At 42.0% G+C, this 19,933-nt stretch overlaps 1 protein-coding gene across 1 annotated transcript in view; it reads left to right on the plus strand.

Moving 5' to 3' along the window:
- Positions 1 to 8,094: 8,094 nt before the first annotated feature.
- Positions 8,095 to 19,933, plus strand: part of mtcl2 (microtubule crosslinking factor 2) — a gene marked incomplete at both ends in the record, with an annotated part of 81,081 nt that continues 69,242 nt past the window's right edge. Inside the window, 3 exons of the mRNA XM_083895433.1 lie at positions 8,095 to 9,072; positions 14,156 to 14,257; positions 14,491 to 14,613. Of these exons, the coding sequence (XP_083751559.1) occupies positions 8,095 to 9,072; positions 14,156 to 14,257; positions 14,491 to 14,613 (1,203 nt within the window). The remainder of the gene's footprint in view (positions 9,073 to 14,155; positions 14,258 to 14,490; positions 14,614 to 19,933) is intronic.

Genomic DNA, 19,933 nt, shown 5'->3' on the forward strand with positions numbered 1-19,933 from the left:
ATTTGGTATTAATACACTGTATAAAGTCCACAGCAGCTAACCAGCAGAATTTTGTTATTCCAAATAAAGATTAATTTTATTTGAGGGAGCCAAGACAGGCTGACAACAGCAATGTAAAACCCCTAATAATAATGATAACATTTGATTAAAATTGCATGTTTTTTTTTTTTACATTTTCGGGGGGGGGGTTATTTGGAACATGCTGTAAAGCTGCCACCGAAATGCTTAAAAAATACTGGAAGACATGATAAAGGAGCATAAATCCTGTGTGCTGTGTTCAAACTCCAAACACAAAAAGAGGAAGAAGACGGCGACAGTGAATGCACGAGGAGGAAGGAGGAATGCAGTAAGAAGCCGAAAAACAACTTAATGTCAGTAATCAATCATCACCAGATTTCTCATGGACACCTCTCGTCATGCCCACTTTCACCTCTCCAAAAATCAAAACAGGAACCCCAATATTATGGATGCTGTCTGCGTTAAGCTTTTTCCATCTCCACAGGCTCTCATTATAGAGAAAAAAAGCTTAATGTAGCTTAACGTCTGTAAGAAACAAACATCCACAGATACTTCAGGGAGAAAACATCCATAATATTGGAGATTTGGCTTTGATCTGGCTCTCTTTGAGCTTAGGAAATGGATGGATTTAAAATGACGAACCACTTCTTTAAAAACTGGCAGTCACTTTTTTCTTCCTTCTTCGTGCACATAGAGGTACCTGGTAAAGACAGACTTCTTTATTATCTCAGAAATGAGATGTTTCCTGAATTTGTCATTCAAAAAAACCTTTTAAATATTATTGAATGTTTGACTCTAATTAAGTACAATTTTAGAACATCTCATTCCAGATGAACAACATGCAGCCATGGTTAACTGTGATGCGATATATGGAGCGTGGTGTCGGGCTCCTTGTGTCAGCAGACAGATGTAGAAGTGGCACTGCTGATGCAGCTCGCCTTCATAACCAGCGCGCACACACACACACACACACACACACCAGCTCTCCAATTATTGGGCTGAGGATAACTTGCAAGGACAGCATGTTTCTGGTATTCAGAGTGGAAATGATGCGGTCTATTATTCAGACCGGGCTGCAGTGAAAGGCACCTCAGTGTGTGTGCTTTTTTTCCCACAGATAATTACCAAAATATGCTCATTGTTGACAAGCATTTGCTGGTTGCTCCACTCACTGTGTGAGTTCCTCTGAACAACAAGCGCTAACCATGTCCACATTTACTGTCACATTTGTGATGACTGACTGTTTACAATGACTGCGTCAAAGGAGCAAGTACCGGGTCACAGAATTCACTTCATAATGATTTCTTTGTTTGATTAATACAAAAGCAAAATAAACGTTCTTTTATATTTATACTATCAAGGACCGCATGGTGGTGCAGTGGCTAGCATTGTTGCCTCACAGCAAGGAGGTCACTTAGGGCCTTTCACTGTAGAGTTTGTACGTACTGCTGGGTGTGTTACTTGTAAATATTTGTGCGACGCTCCACACTTGCACAGGTCACCACTGATGTTCGTGTGTTTGTCCATCACCTGCTCTTTCATTTGACATGAATGCAGCCGCCTCTCCCAGGCCTGTGTGGCTTATTCCTATTACTACCTATTAATAATATTTAATAATATCATTATATTATTAATCCATTTTTAGCACCATCTCTTAAAAGTCTCTTAAGTCTTAAAAAGATGCTGACGGCTACATTGTCATCATGTGTGATGACATTCATAAATACAGCTGTTCAGTACTACAGCAGTTTACACTGTCATTTGAAAGCAGCGTCGTCTGGATTTTTTTTTTGTTTGTTATTGTTATTTTGATTGTTATTTATAGCTTCTCTCTGTATGTGCATGTTTGCATTTCATAAATCATTCAGTCCATTATTAATTCCCCCCACGGAGTGGGAGTGAACTATTGTTTTTGGTGGCTCTGATTGTTCTTCCAGACTTGCACTTGCCACTATGACCAACAGAGGGCGCCAGAGGCTTGTTGCATGAATGGGGTGAAGTCTGCCATCTCTGATTGCCTTGTTTGCTCTGTACTGAGCAACAAATACGCTGCATTTAATAAACATTTATGGTTAAACACCTGTAACACTAATGCATTTCCAGCAGCCACAGCTGCACATTTTGTCCACTGCAGTTTGTAAACCGCTTGTTATCCTGCACCAAAGAGAAAATCAATGTTTTTAGCAGCAGTGGTTGGTCTACTGCGACCTCACCTAGTCAGTTTGTGTCATTTATGTAAGTCTGAACAAAGGATTTCAAATGCTGAAGTCTCAAAATAACACACTTTTACTGATTTACTGAGGCAGCAGTGGATCAGCAACTCCAGCGATATAAAAGGCAACGTTACTTTCTCTGCAGTCACTCTGCATGTGTGTATGCATGTGTATGTTTGCATTATAGAAATGAAAGTGAAAACTATCAAGTTTGTTCATTCATTCACGTTATCCTACCCTTTTATCCCTCCACATGAGGGGTGCGGGGGATGCCGGTGCCAATCCCAGCCATCACAGGGTGAAAGGCGGGGGTCACAGGTCACCAGTCAATCACAGGGACACATGGAGACAAACAACCATTTGCCCTCACATTCACACCTATGGTCAAACTAGAGTAACCAATTGACCTAATCCCCAAATCTGCATATTTTTGGACTGTGGGAGGAAACCTGGAGAAAACGCACGCACACACGTGGAGAACATGTGAAATCCATGCAGAAAGACCCTTGTTCTGACCGGGTCGTGAACTCGGGTCTTCTTGCTGCAAAGGCAAGTTAAACTATCAACTTAAACCATTTTTAGAACATTGTGTTTAAATAAGAAATGTACATGTACCACACTGAACAAAGTTTATGTGCGTGACTGCTCAGCATATACTTGACCCTCTGTGTAAAATGTGGCCTCTTTATGCTGCCTGTCATAAGAAAATCCTACATCTGCCCGTAGTTGTCATCACTACCGCCACTGCCGTGTTACAGTATCATGGAAAATTTACTAGGATTATTTACTCCGAAAAGGGCCATGATATATAAAACTGCTGTGCTTTTATCATGCAGAGAGAAGGGGGAGGTGATCGTTTGTTTCCTTACTTTGTCGCTTCTTGGTTGTTGACAGTTATTGCTCACTGAAGTTGCTGTTAGTGTGGACAGCTGCTGAGTCGTCATATACAATGATTTTCATCATACTCTCAGACCTGTGCTGTCAGTGCAGTTCTGTCACCATGCATGCAGCCAACCCTGACCAGAAATAGAGCCTATTGTATATATTAAATGTATATATATATACAGACCACATTCTCGACACCGTATTTCCTCCCTAAAGAGCTTTGAGAATCTTGTACTAGGTTAAATGGTCACAATGAATGATTAACGTTGTTGATGAGACATGAACGGAGATGTTACTACACCTATGCAGGAAGATTTGAAGAAATGCCTCTGTGTGAGTTTTGGTGGAAAAAAATACTTTTTTTGTTGATATATAATGTTTTTATCTTTGGACAGTTCGGAAAAAATATAATTTTTAATTCATGCAGCTTGAAACAAACGGTTAAAGGTGCAATGTGTAATAAATCATGTTGATGATTTGGAATCATGTCTCGGCATGTGGCGCCACCTACCGCCGCCGACCAATCATTGCAGTCAGTGGAGTCTCAGTTGCCGAGCAACCACGGGTTGCCAGTTACGTCTGCGCTACAACGGCGGACAAAACTAAACCTAAAAGACCTTGGTATTTTTAATTTGAGTGTGGTAACTGTTTTTTTTCTTACATATGGCGCCTTTAAACCTGGCAATGATATGAGTGGTTGGACAAAAAATATTTATTGTTCGTGTCTATGTCAGCAGGATATATGTATGAAACAATCTCCAAATTCATGACATTTGACCAAACGCCAGCACAGATTCCTCGATGACAAAGTCGAATCTATCTGCTCTAATTCCGTTTTTGCTCATCTCGAGTTTCTGCTCATAAATCATTCACGGCGTGCGGTTCCACAGAATGAATCGACTTCTTGCACTGGATTGGATCTGTGATGAGACATTTTGATGATGGTCACAGTTTCACAAAGAGCCACGGACTCTAAAGGTCAGGATCAGTGAATACAAACGCTTCTGCATTAACTCTGAGATAAAAAGGAATGTAATAATTATGCTTATGTGCACACGCACAGTTTTATGGTTATTGTTGGCGGTAGGATAATACTGCATGTGTTTCATGGGGTCAGTTCCTGTCCTTTATTTTGTTATTTATTTTGTTAGTTCTTGGTTTCCTGTGTAGTGTGTTTTTTGTTTCAGGAGGCTGGCTGGTTGGTGGGGCGGATCTTCTGAGCTCCTCACCTACAACTCATCTCCTCATTTACTCCTGCTATTTATACACTGGTTCTTGGATCTTCAGTCACCAGTGTGTTAAAGGGGTCATATTATACCCTGTTTCTCCAAGTTAACCTAGTTCCCTGGTGAACATGTCTGTGACATGCTTTGGTCAAAATACCATAAGGATGAAGCATCACAGCAGTTCAATCACTCTGCCAAAACAGCTCTGTTTAGTAGTATCTATTTAGGTCCACCTAAAAAAAACTAAACTTAAGGGACAGGAAATGACATCAGCCACAGAGGCTACTGGAAGCTAACAGCAGTTAGCATTTGGAAACGTGATCATGGAAAAGCAGGCTCTAGCAGGAACATTGCTGTCATGTGTAACATGTATCCACTGGACAGATAAATCCTCTGAGGCTGGAAGTTTGTGTAGGACTCTGTGCTGCACTGTGGAGCCAAGAATAGAACTTTTCATGGACTTCGCGGACTTCTGGTTTACGGATAATGTTGCCCTCGCCAGCACTGTCGCGTGTCTTACGGACAAAGCAGAGCTCCGTGAGACAACAATTCCAGGAATTTAGCGAATTGCGACGTCCCAATGATCATGGAAGTCAATATCGCGTGTTTCATCTCCTGTACTTAGACTGAAGAGGACCACAAAAACATCAGTGAGTCATCTTTTTTCACACTTTGGCCACTGATAGGGCCTAGAGTCCCAAATTTAAGGATTTAAATGATTAAAAAGTAGATTTTGCATAATATGCCCCCTTTAAGTCTACTCCATGTGTTCCCTGGACTCAGAGCAATGTCTGCAGGTCAGCAAGCCTCTGTTCCATTTAGCTGTGTTTTTTCCCTTTGGCTTGATTTTGTTTGTTTTTGTAAATAAATTAGTTTCTCCTTTTACCCCAAAAAGATCTGGATATCTGATTATTTTGGGTTCAGTCGGTTTATCTTTTACACATCATCACAATGTGATGTAAAATCACCCATGTTTAGTTTAGTTGGTCCTGCTCCAAGATGACACACTTTAGCGTACATAATACAGTAGGAGATTGACCACAATATACTCTAATCTGTATGATCCTTTACTTCTGTCTGTTACCGTACGTGTGCTTATAATAACAGAACAGTTATGGTTCCACTGAGCTGAAGGGTTTAACTTGTTTTTGTCTGAGGAGTCGTGTGTTTTCTTCTCTTTCTAGTTGACATCTGATCACTGTGTCTCTCTGAGCGAGAGGGAGACACAGCTGAAACATGAGACCGACTGCACCTTCATGAATACACAATGCACAAATACATACATTAAGAGCCAAGTATGTGTGTTGCATTTATTTGTTCATGCAATGGACTATGGAGTATTCAAAATATTATTTTGAATACCACAAGTACCTATTATTTCATTTGATTTCTGTGCATATAAGTGAGTATTTTATCTTTGTGGTTATTTGTGTATCTAATGGACCTTATATCCTGCATGCAACTTCACATACAGGTATAAATAAAGCGTTTTTATTTATTGCATAGAATTTCGTGTGCTATGCAAAAAGAGAATGGCAACAAATGTCTCAAACCTCTAGAAAAGCCCCTTTAATGATTTTGTTTGCACTTTTTCTGCGACCGAAGGCTACAAAAGCTGTAAATATCCATCTCTTCTCAAAGATAAACATAAATAATAAATGTGGCTAGTGTACAGATAACAGCAGATGGTTGCATTAGCACTATCAGTTGATAGAGTAATGGGAGAAGCTGTGTGATGCGCTTTCTGCAGAGGCATTTTAAAGAATTCTGGGGGCCAAGGGTGTAGGGATGGGCTGTGGGGGCTACATGGCACCAAAGCAACGGCCCACCCTAATATGACAGCCTAATATCTAACATAGAGCATTTAATTCACAAGCAGTTCATTATATTTCCATTCATTTTTCTCCACTAGCTGTCACATTCTTTGAAATCCCCAAAGTAAGTGTTTTAAATGACAGGATCACATGATTAAAGCCCCAATGTGTAACATTAATAGAAAAAGGAAATTCCTGGGGTAAAGGTGCAAACATATGTAGATAAAAATGTGTTTGGTCCATATTTGGCAGTGCACTAATGCAGACATCACAGAATCACTCGTTTTTATAAATTTGGATTCATTTTACAATGTGTTTTTGTCAAAGAACATGTGTTCACATATAGTGATATATAACATTTTACATTTCCACGTTTTAAAAGGAATTGGTGAAAATTAGGGATGTGAATCTTTGGGTGGCTCACGATTCGATTCCGATTCTTAGGGTTATGATTCGATTCAAAATCGATTCTCGATTCAACCGATTCGATTCTCGATTCAAAAATTGATACAATGCATAGTGTGTTAAGGCAAATTATGGCACCAAAACAATACAGTTTGTATAAGATAATGTGATCACACAAAGACAAACTTAAGACAAAAGTAAACATTTATTCATTCAAAACAAATAAAAACTTACTGTCCAAAAAAATAACTTGCATAAAGCTTACACTAGCTGCCTTTTTCTCCAAGAAGCTACAAAAATAAACTGTACACAAATAACACAAACTGGTGTTTTGTGTGGTTTTTCAAAATAGAAACGTCTATGTCAATCGATTTCCCCCCCACCCCGGGTGAATATGTTTCCTTTGGCTAAACATGGTACACACATTTGAGTAAATTCACTCTGTGGCCTATGTGATCTGAGACGCCTATAGTATTGAAACCTGATGACATACAATCCCACAGAGATTGCAGACGCTAGTTATGATGCCGTGGGGGGGTCGTAGAGTTGTTGTTTTTGTTACAGGTATAGCTGTGTTATATAATAGAATAGAATAGAATATTTTCCAAACACACAGTTTACGTCAAAGAAATGAAGGAGGAACTTAAGTATTTTACTCTTGTAAGCAGTCAAAAGACTGTGAAGCTGTGAGGGCACACTGTCCATGTTCAGGTACATCAGGTTCTTCTCTGTTTCTGAGTGTGCATGGATGACTCTGAACTACATGTCTGTCCAGTTGGAGGATGATCATGCACCTGGAGCTATGGTGATTATGGACCATTATACTGCACTTTACAGAGCGTGCAATCACAACATAAAACACGTCAGGACACATAACGTTTTAACAATATAAGCGTCCAAGGCGGCTTTTTCTTCATCAATAATGTTTCCAGCTCAGTGTGTTTTTCTGTTGTCCTGCGGTGGTGGTGGTGGCGACAGAGAGCTGCAGGAGTGACTCTCTGTAGCTGCATCCCGTTATCTGGGCGGAGACAAGGAGACAGACACACAGACACATACAGACACACAGAGAGGTTTCCGAATCCACCACACTACCTCTCTGTTCTGTTCTCACCCACAACTGCCATGACCAGGAGCCGGCCGCTGTGACGGAGCCTGGAAGGAGACACATGAGAACAAAGCGGAATCATTTGCAGTGGGCACGAGTGTTTTTCTCAGGCGTGTTTGTACTCTGCTCCCTCCTTCCTGGTCCCGGGTGAGGGTTAGACCCGGGTTAGTCGTGTGTTTGGACTGGGCTTCTCTCCTTCCTCGTCCTGGGTGAAGGTTGGACCCGGGTTAGCTGTGTGTTTGGACTGTGTCTCCTCCTTCCTGGTCCTGGGTGAGGGTTAGACCCGGGTTAGTTGCGGTACTCGTGGACGAGCTGAGGGCGGTCGCCTCCTTTTGTGTCGCTCTGCACTTGTTTATTTCAACTTGTGCCTCATTCCCTTCACAGGAGGTTTCATTTCTGTTTTTCTTGTTTCGTCTTAAACGGAATGAATGACAAAAACAAAGGAGGTTGATGTCCATAACTCCCCGGCTCACCCCTTCTTCGCCTCGCCCAAGGAAAGGAGACTCCATCTCCGGCAGAAGATGGACAGCGGAGACGGAACTGAGGGCTCGGACAGCGGGCAGACGCTGCACGCGGTGCCCGGCTCTCACGCCGCGGAGCTTTCTGCGGTTATCTCCGCGCAGCGTCCGGGCGGTAAGAAGAAGATGATAAACCGGGCTCCCTCACCGGCCAGACCGAAGGATGTCGCCGGGTGGTCGCTCACAAAGATTCGAGGAGGGATTGGGACGCCGACTCTGAGCGTCAAACCTGGAGGCATCCACCTGGGAAGCCGCATTTCTCGGCGCAGCCCGGTGGGGAGTCTTGCTGGGAGGGACGGGAAAGCAGAGAAGAGCGGTGGCGGTAAACCACCGGGTAAATCCTCCTCCCACGCCGCGATGTCCAAATCCACGGCGGCCAAAGCGGCCAAAAGTAGCGGAGGACGGAGGAAGGCGTCGGACGCCAGCATCGGATCCGATGATTTATCCAAGGACTCGGGCTGCGCCGCGGGTAAACTCTCCCCCACGGACAGCAGCTCCGAGCTGTCGGACTGCGCCTCAGAGGAAAACAAGCTCTCCGCGGATGCAGTGAGCAGCGACGCCGAGTCGAGGAGCAGCCGGGGCGGCGGGCCGGACGGAGACAAGCCGCTCAGGAATGGCGTGTTGTCGGACAGAGTCGGCCAACAAAGCGTGAAGGCCGGCTGCTCCTCCGAGGACAGAGACGACAAGGACCGCCTGTCGCTCGGCGTGGAGACGGGGGAAGGGAGCATATCCCCCGGCGAGGAGCGCTCCGTCACGTCGTTCGACAGCAGGGTTCCAGCGAGCACATCACTGGCCTTCTCAGACCTCACAGAGGAGTTCATGGACGGGATGCATGAGGAGTTCGTGAGGGAGATCGAAGAGCTGAGATCTGAGAACGATTACCTCAAAGTAAGTCCCAGACTCTCTGAGTTAAACAGGCTCTGCAGGATTATCAACACCTACTGTATCGAAGTTTTTCATTCACTGACATATCATTTAAACCATAATTATACCAGGTGTCTTGTTTTCTAATCAGTGTGTGGAGAGTATTTTAAGATTTGAGTCTTAATGAGCAAACCATGACTTCATATGAATCAGCAAAATGTGAAACACCTGTAACATATACAAAATAAAGCGACAGTTCAGTCTTTTTTTTGTATGATGTATTTCCATCACTGACTGAACCAGTTTGAATCTGCTACTCTGGCTCACAACATGGCTGCTAATGGGAACCTAAGTTAAAAACAGATTTAAATAACTTAACAAGACTACAATACAATCTACACCTGCTTTGATACCCTCAGAATATGTTTGACACTTTTCCTCACAGTTAAACACCTTTTTCCAGCTGGAAACCAAAGTTTGAACACTGCTCACTCCCTGCACCAAAGTCGATATTGTAAATCTTTGTTAATCCCTTGCTGCCCCCACAACATTATATTTCTGACTTTGGTGTCAGAAAGAAGCGGCAGGAAAACCAGCAGCTCCTGCGTCCCTTCAAACTAAAATCTCTCATTTTATTTATGGGATTTGGTGCTGGAGAGTGAGTGTTGTAAAACCGTCAGCTTCCAGATCTAAAAGGGCGATTTAACAGTGAAATAAAGCTGCAGACATATTCTTAAGATAGCATAGACTTAAGCGGACATAGATATTATGAGGTGAGCCTTTAAGTGAGAGGCTAAAATCTGTTTTTCCTTGACATTATCAGTGAGAACAAGTGTGTGAGTGAGTACCAGGCCCGGTCCATAAAAACGTCAGCGTGCTCTGTGAATGTGTGTCAGTAGAACTACAGCCGACTGTTCCTTTTAATAACATGTAGGGTTATGTACACACAGCAGCTCTTCATTGTTGTTGTTGTTTGTGTTATTGTCCTCCTGCTCACATGATGATGGAGGCGGGGCGGTGTTTCGGATTTTATTCAGCAGCCCGAGGGTCGTCAGTTGCAAAGTGCCTCATTCTGCCTCGTTGCTAATTTACCTAAGTGTTTGACTGACATCCTTGAGCAGGCCGTTTTCCTTAGGGCCCGGTGTTTATATTGCTTCACAGTCTTTTGACTGCTTACAAGAGTAAAATACTTAAGTTCCTCCTTCATTTCTTTGACGTAAACTGTGTAAAATATAATATATATTATATTATATAATGCAGCTATACCTGTAACAAAAACAACAACTCTACGACCCCCACGGCATCATAACTAGCATCTGTAATCTCTGTGGGATTGTATGTCATCAGGTTTCAATACTATAGGCGTCTCTCAGTGTTCTCAGGTCTGCAGGCAGTGACATGTAATATATGAGGATCCACCAGTGAAGCAGACCCATTCTGCCCTGAGAGTGATTGATTAGCTGTGCGATCGATTACATTAGCATGTACCTAAGCACTAACTGGCAGTGACCAGACAAGCCAATAATTGTCAGAGATTGATTAGGGAGGGAGATTGATTGATTAACAGTACTAAAAGAAAGGACCACCACATTTTTTTTCCCAGGCATTCTGCAACAGTGTTGAGAGACTTGGTTAAATGTGTCTTTTATCTCTGCAGATTATAGTCACACAGCTGATGGTGTTTTTTTATTGATCGTTGTGCTGATATGAAGTGTCGGCACACCCATTGAGCTGCTGCTCATGTGAAAACAAATGGTACACACAAATTTAACATTGTAGTTCAGTTTAGACTGTTTTTTTCTTCTTTTTTTTTTACATCAAATGGACCATTTGCAAAAAAAGATCCAGTGTTTATCTAATGCTCTTCTATGGTTTGCATAAACGTGCATAAACGTTTGCATTAAGTCAGATAATGAATCTATAACGATCTGTTTTGTTGTTCAAATAAGTCACTTTAGTGGTAGGTGATCAATCAACTCATTCTTCATGATTTGACTATTTTAGACCTCTAAATGCAGGAAACTACTGCTTTACATTCAAAATGAAGTGATGCATGTCTCTTTTGAGATGTAAACAAGACATCACTTAGTGATTTCACCTCAGACTGTAGCTATATATAGTAATGTAAAGACCAAAACAATGTCAACACTACTTTTTTCATGTGCAACATCTTAGACATGTATGTGTGCATGTGGCTGGTGGTCCAGTGCTGTTAACTGAATCTACAGTAGGACAACTTTCAGCAGAGCGGCAGAACTTATGAGACCACCCCTGCAGCGCACTGAGCCTGCTTGCGTCTGTTGTTGCAGCTGTGAGGATCACCACCTGGTTAGTGATCAGAAGATCAAAAGATCAAAACAACACGCTGCTGCTGTTAAGTGTTGATTGTAAATTGTGTGGTCGTGATTTATAAAAAAAACAAAAAAAACAAACCCTAACCACACGCTTCCGCTGCCGTGTCACTCTTTTAGTTTCTGACCCCAGTGCTCATCGTTTAAGTCTTTGATGAGTCTCAGTATAATCCCCTAGGCCTGTCCTTTTGCTGCATATAAAAAAACTGACTTCTCAAAGTTGGACTAAGCCAGCCTGTGTGCTCTGTGCATCTTCCTAACCGCTTCTTAAGCTGGGAAATAATAGAAGAGGGTACAGAAGAACACGTTTTCAAAGTTATTCCACTATGCAGTTGCAGTGCGGCTCAGCTCGGCTCTACTGTTTTTGTTTGTTTTGCTTTTCCATTAGGGACAGTACCTGGTACCTGGTGCTATTTTTGGTACATGCTCTGATGGAAGTTATGAGCGAACTGAGCCGATACTAAAATGTGTTAAGAAAAATCCCCAAAACACACATTAATCTCCAACATTTAGCAAGTAGCATAGCAGAGGCATACACACTTCACTCAATAAATCGATTCCCTGCTAGTGCTTGTATATAACTGAACGGCCATAGCTGGAAACTGAGTTTGTCTGGATCAGTTGAAGCTATGACACAATAGGTTGTGAACAATCATGATGTTCCACCTTTTCTACTTCAGGTGACGAAGTGTATGGCGTTAAGTAATGAAATGACTTATCGTTTGAAGAACACATGCTGCGCATAAAAAACATGCAGGATCTGGATCTGACACAAACTCACAAAGATAAGACTCTCTGTCTGGACTTAATTTGTCAGGAATGACTGTCCTGTGACGCCAATTGAAGATAACTGTTGAGCATCTGTGCAGCTTGTAACTCGATACTTTACTTTACAGTGTTCCGTTGATTTTACACGGCACTGTTGAAAGCGACCAACAATGAAATCATCACCACAGAATGTTTTCAGTGAGCCAGTAAATAAACACATGTAGAACGTTTGTGTCTGAATCAGTAACACCATGTTTCTTAGTAAGGTTGGGCAATGTGGCCAATATTCAATATGCCTGTGCTGGAACTTTGTTATATTACTATTGAAGATTATATATCACTTTCATAGACATAAAAATGTAAGGGAAATATTCTCCCCCTCCACTGATGACAGTTACCACAGGAGATCATTTCTGACCTGACGCCTGACATCTGGTTGATTCCCTGTCCTGACTGCCTGATGCTTGCTCACATGATACAAACCATATTCCCTGTTCTTCTTTTAGTTAGCTGAGAAAAGCAGGTCAGTGGTGGCTCTCAGGCTCTTGTCGCATTCACTTGTTCCGTGTCCTTAAATTCACATCATCGGGGAATGTCAAATGTTCAATCGTTTAAGTTGAAGGAGCATTAAGTTGACCTCCTCAATAATGTGTGGAGGTCCATACAGAGGTCCTGGACGGTCTGCCTTTGACCCCAGGTCACACTTTGTCACAGAAATGTGTTAGTGTGTGAGGGGTAAAGACTCGAATCAGCAAGTGTGTGAGGGTAACAGACCTGACCTCAGTCTGTGCACACCACTGCACCCACTAACCCGCCGTGGTCCCCTGTCTCTCTCACGTTCACACACGCAGAGGTTTGTGGCTGCTACAGTCGGCTGCTGCAGAAGGTGACCCACATTTTCCACAGTAGTAAATCCTGACAGCGTTACTACATATACAACCGATACTCTTGCTCCTTTGACTTGCATTTGTTTTGTTTGTTTTGTTTTGTTTTGTTTTATTTGCACAGAAAAAAAAAAATACATAATATTTAATGCGATACACAATAGATAAAAACAGGTGCAGGAGGAGGGATAAAGCATTTATAGCTTATACTAGGCCCTCCTCCTCTATAGTAATCAAAAATGAATTATAGTAATATAATATATAATACAAAAAAATAAGTAATATAGCAAAATTTGCATCACTCACAAATGAACACACAACTCTGTGAGTTTGGCCAACGCACACATGTTGTGTAACCTGTCTCTCTTACTGTCCCGTGACCCAGTATTCTTCATGCAGTGTTAATTATTATTGCTGATACACTCTCTTTTTCCAAATAGGATTCACACGGTTGATCCAATTCCTGCCCTTGAGCAGAAATTAATAATTTATCTACATCTTAACATTGCAGAAGATAACGGCTCCTCTTATAAGTAATCACGTGGACCGACTTATTTTTGAGGGTTTTTCTTAATATCACCTTTAGTATCGGAATGCCATTTATCGCTTGCCTCTGAAAGGACTGCATCTCCCTGTAGGGACTGTTAGTTTCCTCTCAGGTAATCTAATCTATTCTATTAGTCCAACCTTTGACCTTCTTTGTACTTCCCCTGAGAAAAAGGGTGAATCAATACAGTGTCTCATTATCTCCCTGAATATACCATTCTGCTGCTGCTTACGACGTAGCTTTACATCTCTTAATATTAAATAGCAGTTCATTTTAGGAGCTCACTCATTGTTATAATGCTTATCCTGATAATGCAATAAAATTGTTAAAGATGGTGAGTGGTGGGATTTATTCTGATTTAGATGACGATGATGGTGTTGGCTTTCATTTCTGGCAAAAATACTTATAGGGATAGATGATCCAATTCTGTGCACCAAATGTGCACAATGTGCTCCTCTTTAAGTCTCTACAGCACAAACTGTAACAGCTCTACTTCTCACACCCTTTTCTGTGTCATGAAAAACACATATTTAACACTCTTTCTTCACTGTGTCCAGGATGAGATGGAAGAGTTGCGGTCTGAGATGCTGGAGATGAGAGACATGTACATGGAAGACGACGTCTACCAGCTGCAGGACCTACGGCAACAGCTAGAGCAGGTGTGTGTGTGTGTGTGTGTGATATTGACTGGTTTCAAATGGTGCTCTTGTTTAAATATATAAAACAGGAATGCGCTAATCGATAATCTTCCAAACGACCATTTAAAGAAACTGTGCCGTCTTCAATTGCACACTTAATTACGTACTGCTGTCACATGTTTAAATTCTGCATGTGTTCAGGTGTATTTAAATGGCAGCTGATGTCGTCGATGACTGCTGTCTTTGATTTACAGGCAAATAAGACCTGCCGCATCCTGCAGTACCGGCTCAGGAAGGCAGAGCGGCGCTCTCTCCGCGTGGCACAAACGGGGCAGGTGGACGGTGAACTGATACGAACGCTGGAGCAAGACGTCAAAGTGAGTGTCCTTCCTCTCCTTGAAACGATGTAGGCCGATGTGCTGAAGGTGTGTCACAGCTGGACATTCGGCTCCATCGTCTTCTGTACCAGTCATAGTCGCCTGAGTTTAGTTTTACTCCCGCTTCTCTCATTTTTTTTAGTTGGCAATCTAGTGGTGATCAGACTGAAAAAGTTATAGTTGACCTTAAGGGAAATGATGCATCGGCCAGCCATGCTGTCTTAAGTTTATACAAGGATTTTGTTTATACATTTCGTCATGACCCAGTTTCTTCATCATGTAGAAGTCATGAGACCGTGGCGAGGTCAGGCTTCCTCTCTTTACGGAATTCCCCCCCGGTTTAAAATATGTAGTGTGGACTACTTTTCACGGTGACTTAGAAAGACTGAACGCCACTTTAGTTGTTTCATCTGAACTCATGTTATTTCATGTCATTAGGTCACTCTAGAAACATACATAGACGTCACATATACGGTGACAGAAAATGGACACACTAACCTTAACCATCAGAACTAAATCCCTTACCTTTACTCAGTTCCTACCCTAGCCCCAAAACCAAGTCTTTCCAGTCCCTTCAGGAATCCCTGATTAAGTCCATTTCTAAACAAATGCACTGTGTTCAGGGTAAAGCCTCTGTGTATCTGTTTCTTTTTGTTTTTTTGTCACACTGACCCTGGATTGTGGACACACTCTGTCAAATTCACTACGATCTTCCAACATTTTCCATGTGATGGCTCGACACAATGAGGCCTTTATACCAAGTGGGAGTGTGTGTCTGTGTGTGAGAGAGGGAGACTGTGATGTCACTCTCTGAGTGCTTTCTGCCTGCTGTTGCTGCCTGTCTCTTGACCGCTGTCTCACCATCTGGTTGTTTTGGAAGGAAGGGGAGGAAGGATGGAAGGATGGAAGAAGGGGGGAAACATCAACGGCTGAGACGGAAAGGGGGAAAAAAAAGAGGGTGTGGTCACTATTTGAAAATTCAAAAAAAAAAAAGCCAATCAGAGCAGGAGGATGAGGCGTAGAGAGAGAAAGTCACAGAAAAACAAACTCGCCAGGGACACTATGAGGAAGAATCTGGGATGAATTAGCTGAATTTAATGGAGTAGATTTGAGTGGAGGTCTGATTTGAATTTGAATATTAAACGAGAGAGAAAGAGTTACGTCAGAGATGACAGAGGAGTTGGAAATATTCAGCCCATGTTTGCTGCATTAGCAAAGACAAACTGAAAGAAATAAACCCGAGTCTCCCTCTCTCCCTCAACACATGGCTCATTGTGTCTGCTCTCCAACAGGGTCAAGTAACTCAAGTTACAGATTGTGTGTTTGTGTTTGGGCATTAAACTCATGCAAAGCCTCTCTCTGTTTATTTTGGTAGATTCATCATTTAGCTTAATAAAAACCAACACCCACTCTCTTGACTATGACTCATCAGCTCGACTGGAAAATCGGTACAATAGCTGTTAAAAGTGATGGGAACACCACAGCAATGTAGGATTCGCTCTTGGGCTTCCCCCAAAGTTGGTAAACGGAACTGTTGTAAAAAAATACAGTATATGTATCATACACTACATGAAAGGTAGAATCACTCGAGATCTTTTGTGATTAGGGCTAACAAGCCAGAGAAGGTGACTTAACCTCTTCTTCCCCCAGTACCGGTTGCCCCCTGGGGGCAGCGTCACATGCAGCGACATAAGCGTCATAAAACCATTACTAGCTTTAACACAGACATTCTGCATACCCACAGAAAGGTCAGAAACCAAAAGCTCATATAAACCATTCTTATGTTCATGAAACGATGGATCAAACCAGCAGGAGCATAAAAAAATGTTACAGCGCACACATTGAAAAGCGGGCACCGGAGCGTCAGCGTGATTATGTAAACAAAAAAAGAATCCACAGATTCCAGCGGTACCATTTTTTATCACTCTACGACCAAGATTCATGGATCCAGCCCCAAAATAAGAGCAAAACAACAACTGACTTTCAAGAAATACAACCAGAAATGTTGCCTTACCTTTGCTGTTTATCAAAACAAGTTTTTTCCACCTGAGCAAAACCACTTCTAATGAAGAACTACACTTTCCAGCATGCTTTTGGGACTATTCCCGGTCTGATTCATCATTACAGAGCGACATCAGATCATTCTGATTAGAGACGGGCAAATGTCCGCACAAATGCGGCATTTATGTCCTTTTGACTCCCTAATGAAGTGATTCACATGCATTTGGAGACCGGGGTCTGATTCTACCGGTTTAGAGGTTTAAAAAAATACCTGTCAATTACCCAAATTGACCAATGTAAGCCAGAGCTATGGTATGCGTAAATGAAGAGTCACAGAGTTGTTATTACGCTCCACACAGTGTTTTCTTTATTTTGATACCAAGATAATCCACATAGAGCTTGTAACTGCAGAGATTTACTCTGTTTAGTTTGGGGATGTCATTTTCGAGCAGGGACTCCAAAAAGAGGGTCAGGGAAGAAGAGTTTAGCGTGTGATAATAGATGAATACAAGGCTAAAATGATTATTTTCAGCTCCTGTCAAGTGTTATATGTAGTGTAACTACAGAAAAAAACAAAGCTTTTCAAAAAGGAACAGATTTATTCACACACAGTTACGCTTTATTTCCCGTAAATGACTGTTTCACTGCTGCTTAAAGTCACAGACAGCCAGACTTTACAGCTCTTTCTGCAGTGTGCACAAAGAAGGGATCGTTTCATGTGTGTCATGGAGATGAATCGCCACTGAGTTTACTAAGAATCATCGTGAAACAAATGTGAATGTGTTTCGTGACAGTTTTTCAGGGTTTTTTCTTGACTGTTGGGAGGGCTTACACTGTACTGTCCAACTTGACCTTGACTTGCTGGTCTCTCAGCTGAGCAGCTTTTCTAAAGTAACTGGCTTAACTGCTGTTGATGCTTTAAGGCTCTGATTTAATGACGCACTCGCATGCAAATGCACACAAATCAGAACATGTGAACATGTGTCTGTCTGTGTGTTTTTGAATGGGTGTGAACCCCTTCTGTGTTTCTGTGACCTCTGCTGCTCCTTCAGGAGAGAGAAAATCTGGAATGAGAATAAGTGTGAAACAGAGAGTCTTTGTCTTTGTGAAAATCAATTAGCGTGACATAAAACGCCCCCTTTTTTTATATCACATGCTCTTGTTTTATTGTGTGTGTGAGAGAGTGTGAGTGAGTTCACAGGGTGTATATCCATCAGAATCTCCATGAGAATTTATGACATCATTTCCTGTCACACTCACACACTGTTCTCATTCCCACAGGCTACAGACATCTGGACACACACACACACACACACACACACACACACACACACACACACACACACACACACACACACACACACACACACACACACACACACACACACACACACACACACCATAAATTGTGTGACACGTCTGAACTTTTTCACGATTTAGAAAAAGTATTGTCTCGTGAGTTTACCTAAAGAAAGGTGATGTTTATTTCTATTAACACCTTGCGAAATCCAGCCATTTCAACACAAATAGTTGCCAAAGAAACTGGCAAACATTTGTTGTTGTTTTTATATCAATATCTATGTTTTTTTCCCCTACACGATCCAAAAAGCTTTGACGTTTCTTATTTAGATGACATGGTCCAGTTTTCAGTGTAATTTTCAGAAAACCTCAGCAGAGAACACAACTCTCTAGGTGCCAAACGATAAAGTATCACTGTAAAATAAGGCTTTAAAACATGCGTAAAACATGCGAGAGTGCTGACGAGGGCAACGGTATCCGAAAACCGGTAGTCTGCAAAGTCTGCGAGAAGTTCTATTCTTGGCTCCACAGTGCAGCACAGAGTCCTACACAAACCTCCAGCCTCAGAGGATTTATCTGTCCCAGTGGATACATGTTATATATGACGGCAATGTGCCTGCTAGAGCCTGCAAATGATCACTTTTGCAAATGCTAACTGCTGTTAGCTCCCAGTAGCCTCTGTGGCTGATGTAACTTCCTGTCCCTTATTTAGTTTCGTTTTACTTTTTTTTAAGGTGGACCTAAAGAGACACTACTAAACCGAGCGTTCTGAACAGGGCTGTTTTGGCAGGGTGATTGAACTGCTGTGGTGCTTCATTCTTATGGTATTTTGACCAAAGCATGTCACAGACATGTTCATTAGGACACCAGGGAACTAGGTTAACTTGGAGAAATGGGGTATAATATGAGTCCATTAATACAAAACATGCTGTTCGTGGTATTGTCAGCTGAAAACATTTTCATCTCACATCTGTATTTTTAGTAGAGATGGTGTTTAGCTTATTGTCGCACAGAATGGAAAACAGTGGGCAGCTGTGTGTCCTCACTCTGGTCGCTCGCTGCCCAAATAAGGAGCGAACACCAATCAAAACTTAGCAGTGCTATGCATAATATTTATACTACACATGTCACTGTATGAAGACTCTGTAGACATTACAGTAAGAGTAAATGTAGAGTTCATCCCCGGAGTCTGTCATAGTGCCACAACTGTCCCTCTCTGAGATAATACTTTCTAACAATAACCTTAAGAAGTGCATGTAACCCCAGGTCATTTGATCAGATCAGTATCCCGTGTAATCATCTGTTCAAGGCCACTTACCAGCCTCATCTCCACATGCTCTCTGTGAATGTATGGGACAGATAGAGAGAGACGGATAAAATGTTATCTCTCTTCCATCTCGGTCTCTCTACTGAAACAAGAGTTGAAAAGTAGTAAATGTTTGTCCATGTTTGTGCGTGTTTGCAGTGACGATGATGCATTGTCTCTGTACTACTATACTACTACATCATACTGCTACATCGGCTGCATATGTTGATGATTTCTGTCATGTATAGTGACTATTTAGACCATTTTCAAAGACTCTCTAAAGGAAAATGCACATTTATCTGCGTTTCCATCAGGTGCTGTGAAGGGAGTATTGGGAGTTCTCTGAGATAGCACCACATACGGATCAGTGCAGATTGATGACGTAAACAAAGAGTGCCAATAGATGTTGATATGAGGTCAATTAAAATTCACCGATAGATATTGATAATATTTGAAGGTATTAATAGGAGGATTTTTGTGATTTCCTTATCAGTCCACACTTTCCTCTTCTCGCCATCTATATCCACCATTCCCGCTGTTTTTTTCAGCACAGTGAACAGCAGAAGTGGGTGTTTGATTTGAGCATATAAACAGGCTGTTGCTGCTGTGTAAACCACCTATTGATACATTTAAAGGAGTCATATTAAACCCTATTTCTCCAAGTTAACTTAGTTCCCTGGTGTCCTAATGAACATGTCTGTGACATGCTTTGGT

This window comes from Microchirus variegatus (genome assembly GCF_963457635.1).
Source record: "Microchirus variegatus genome assembly, chromosome: 9".
Taxonomy (NCBI): Eukaryota; Metazoa; Chordata; class Actinopteri; order Pleuronectiformes; family Soleidae; genus Microchirus; species Microchirus variegatus.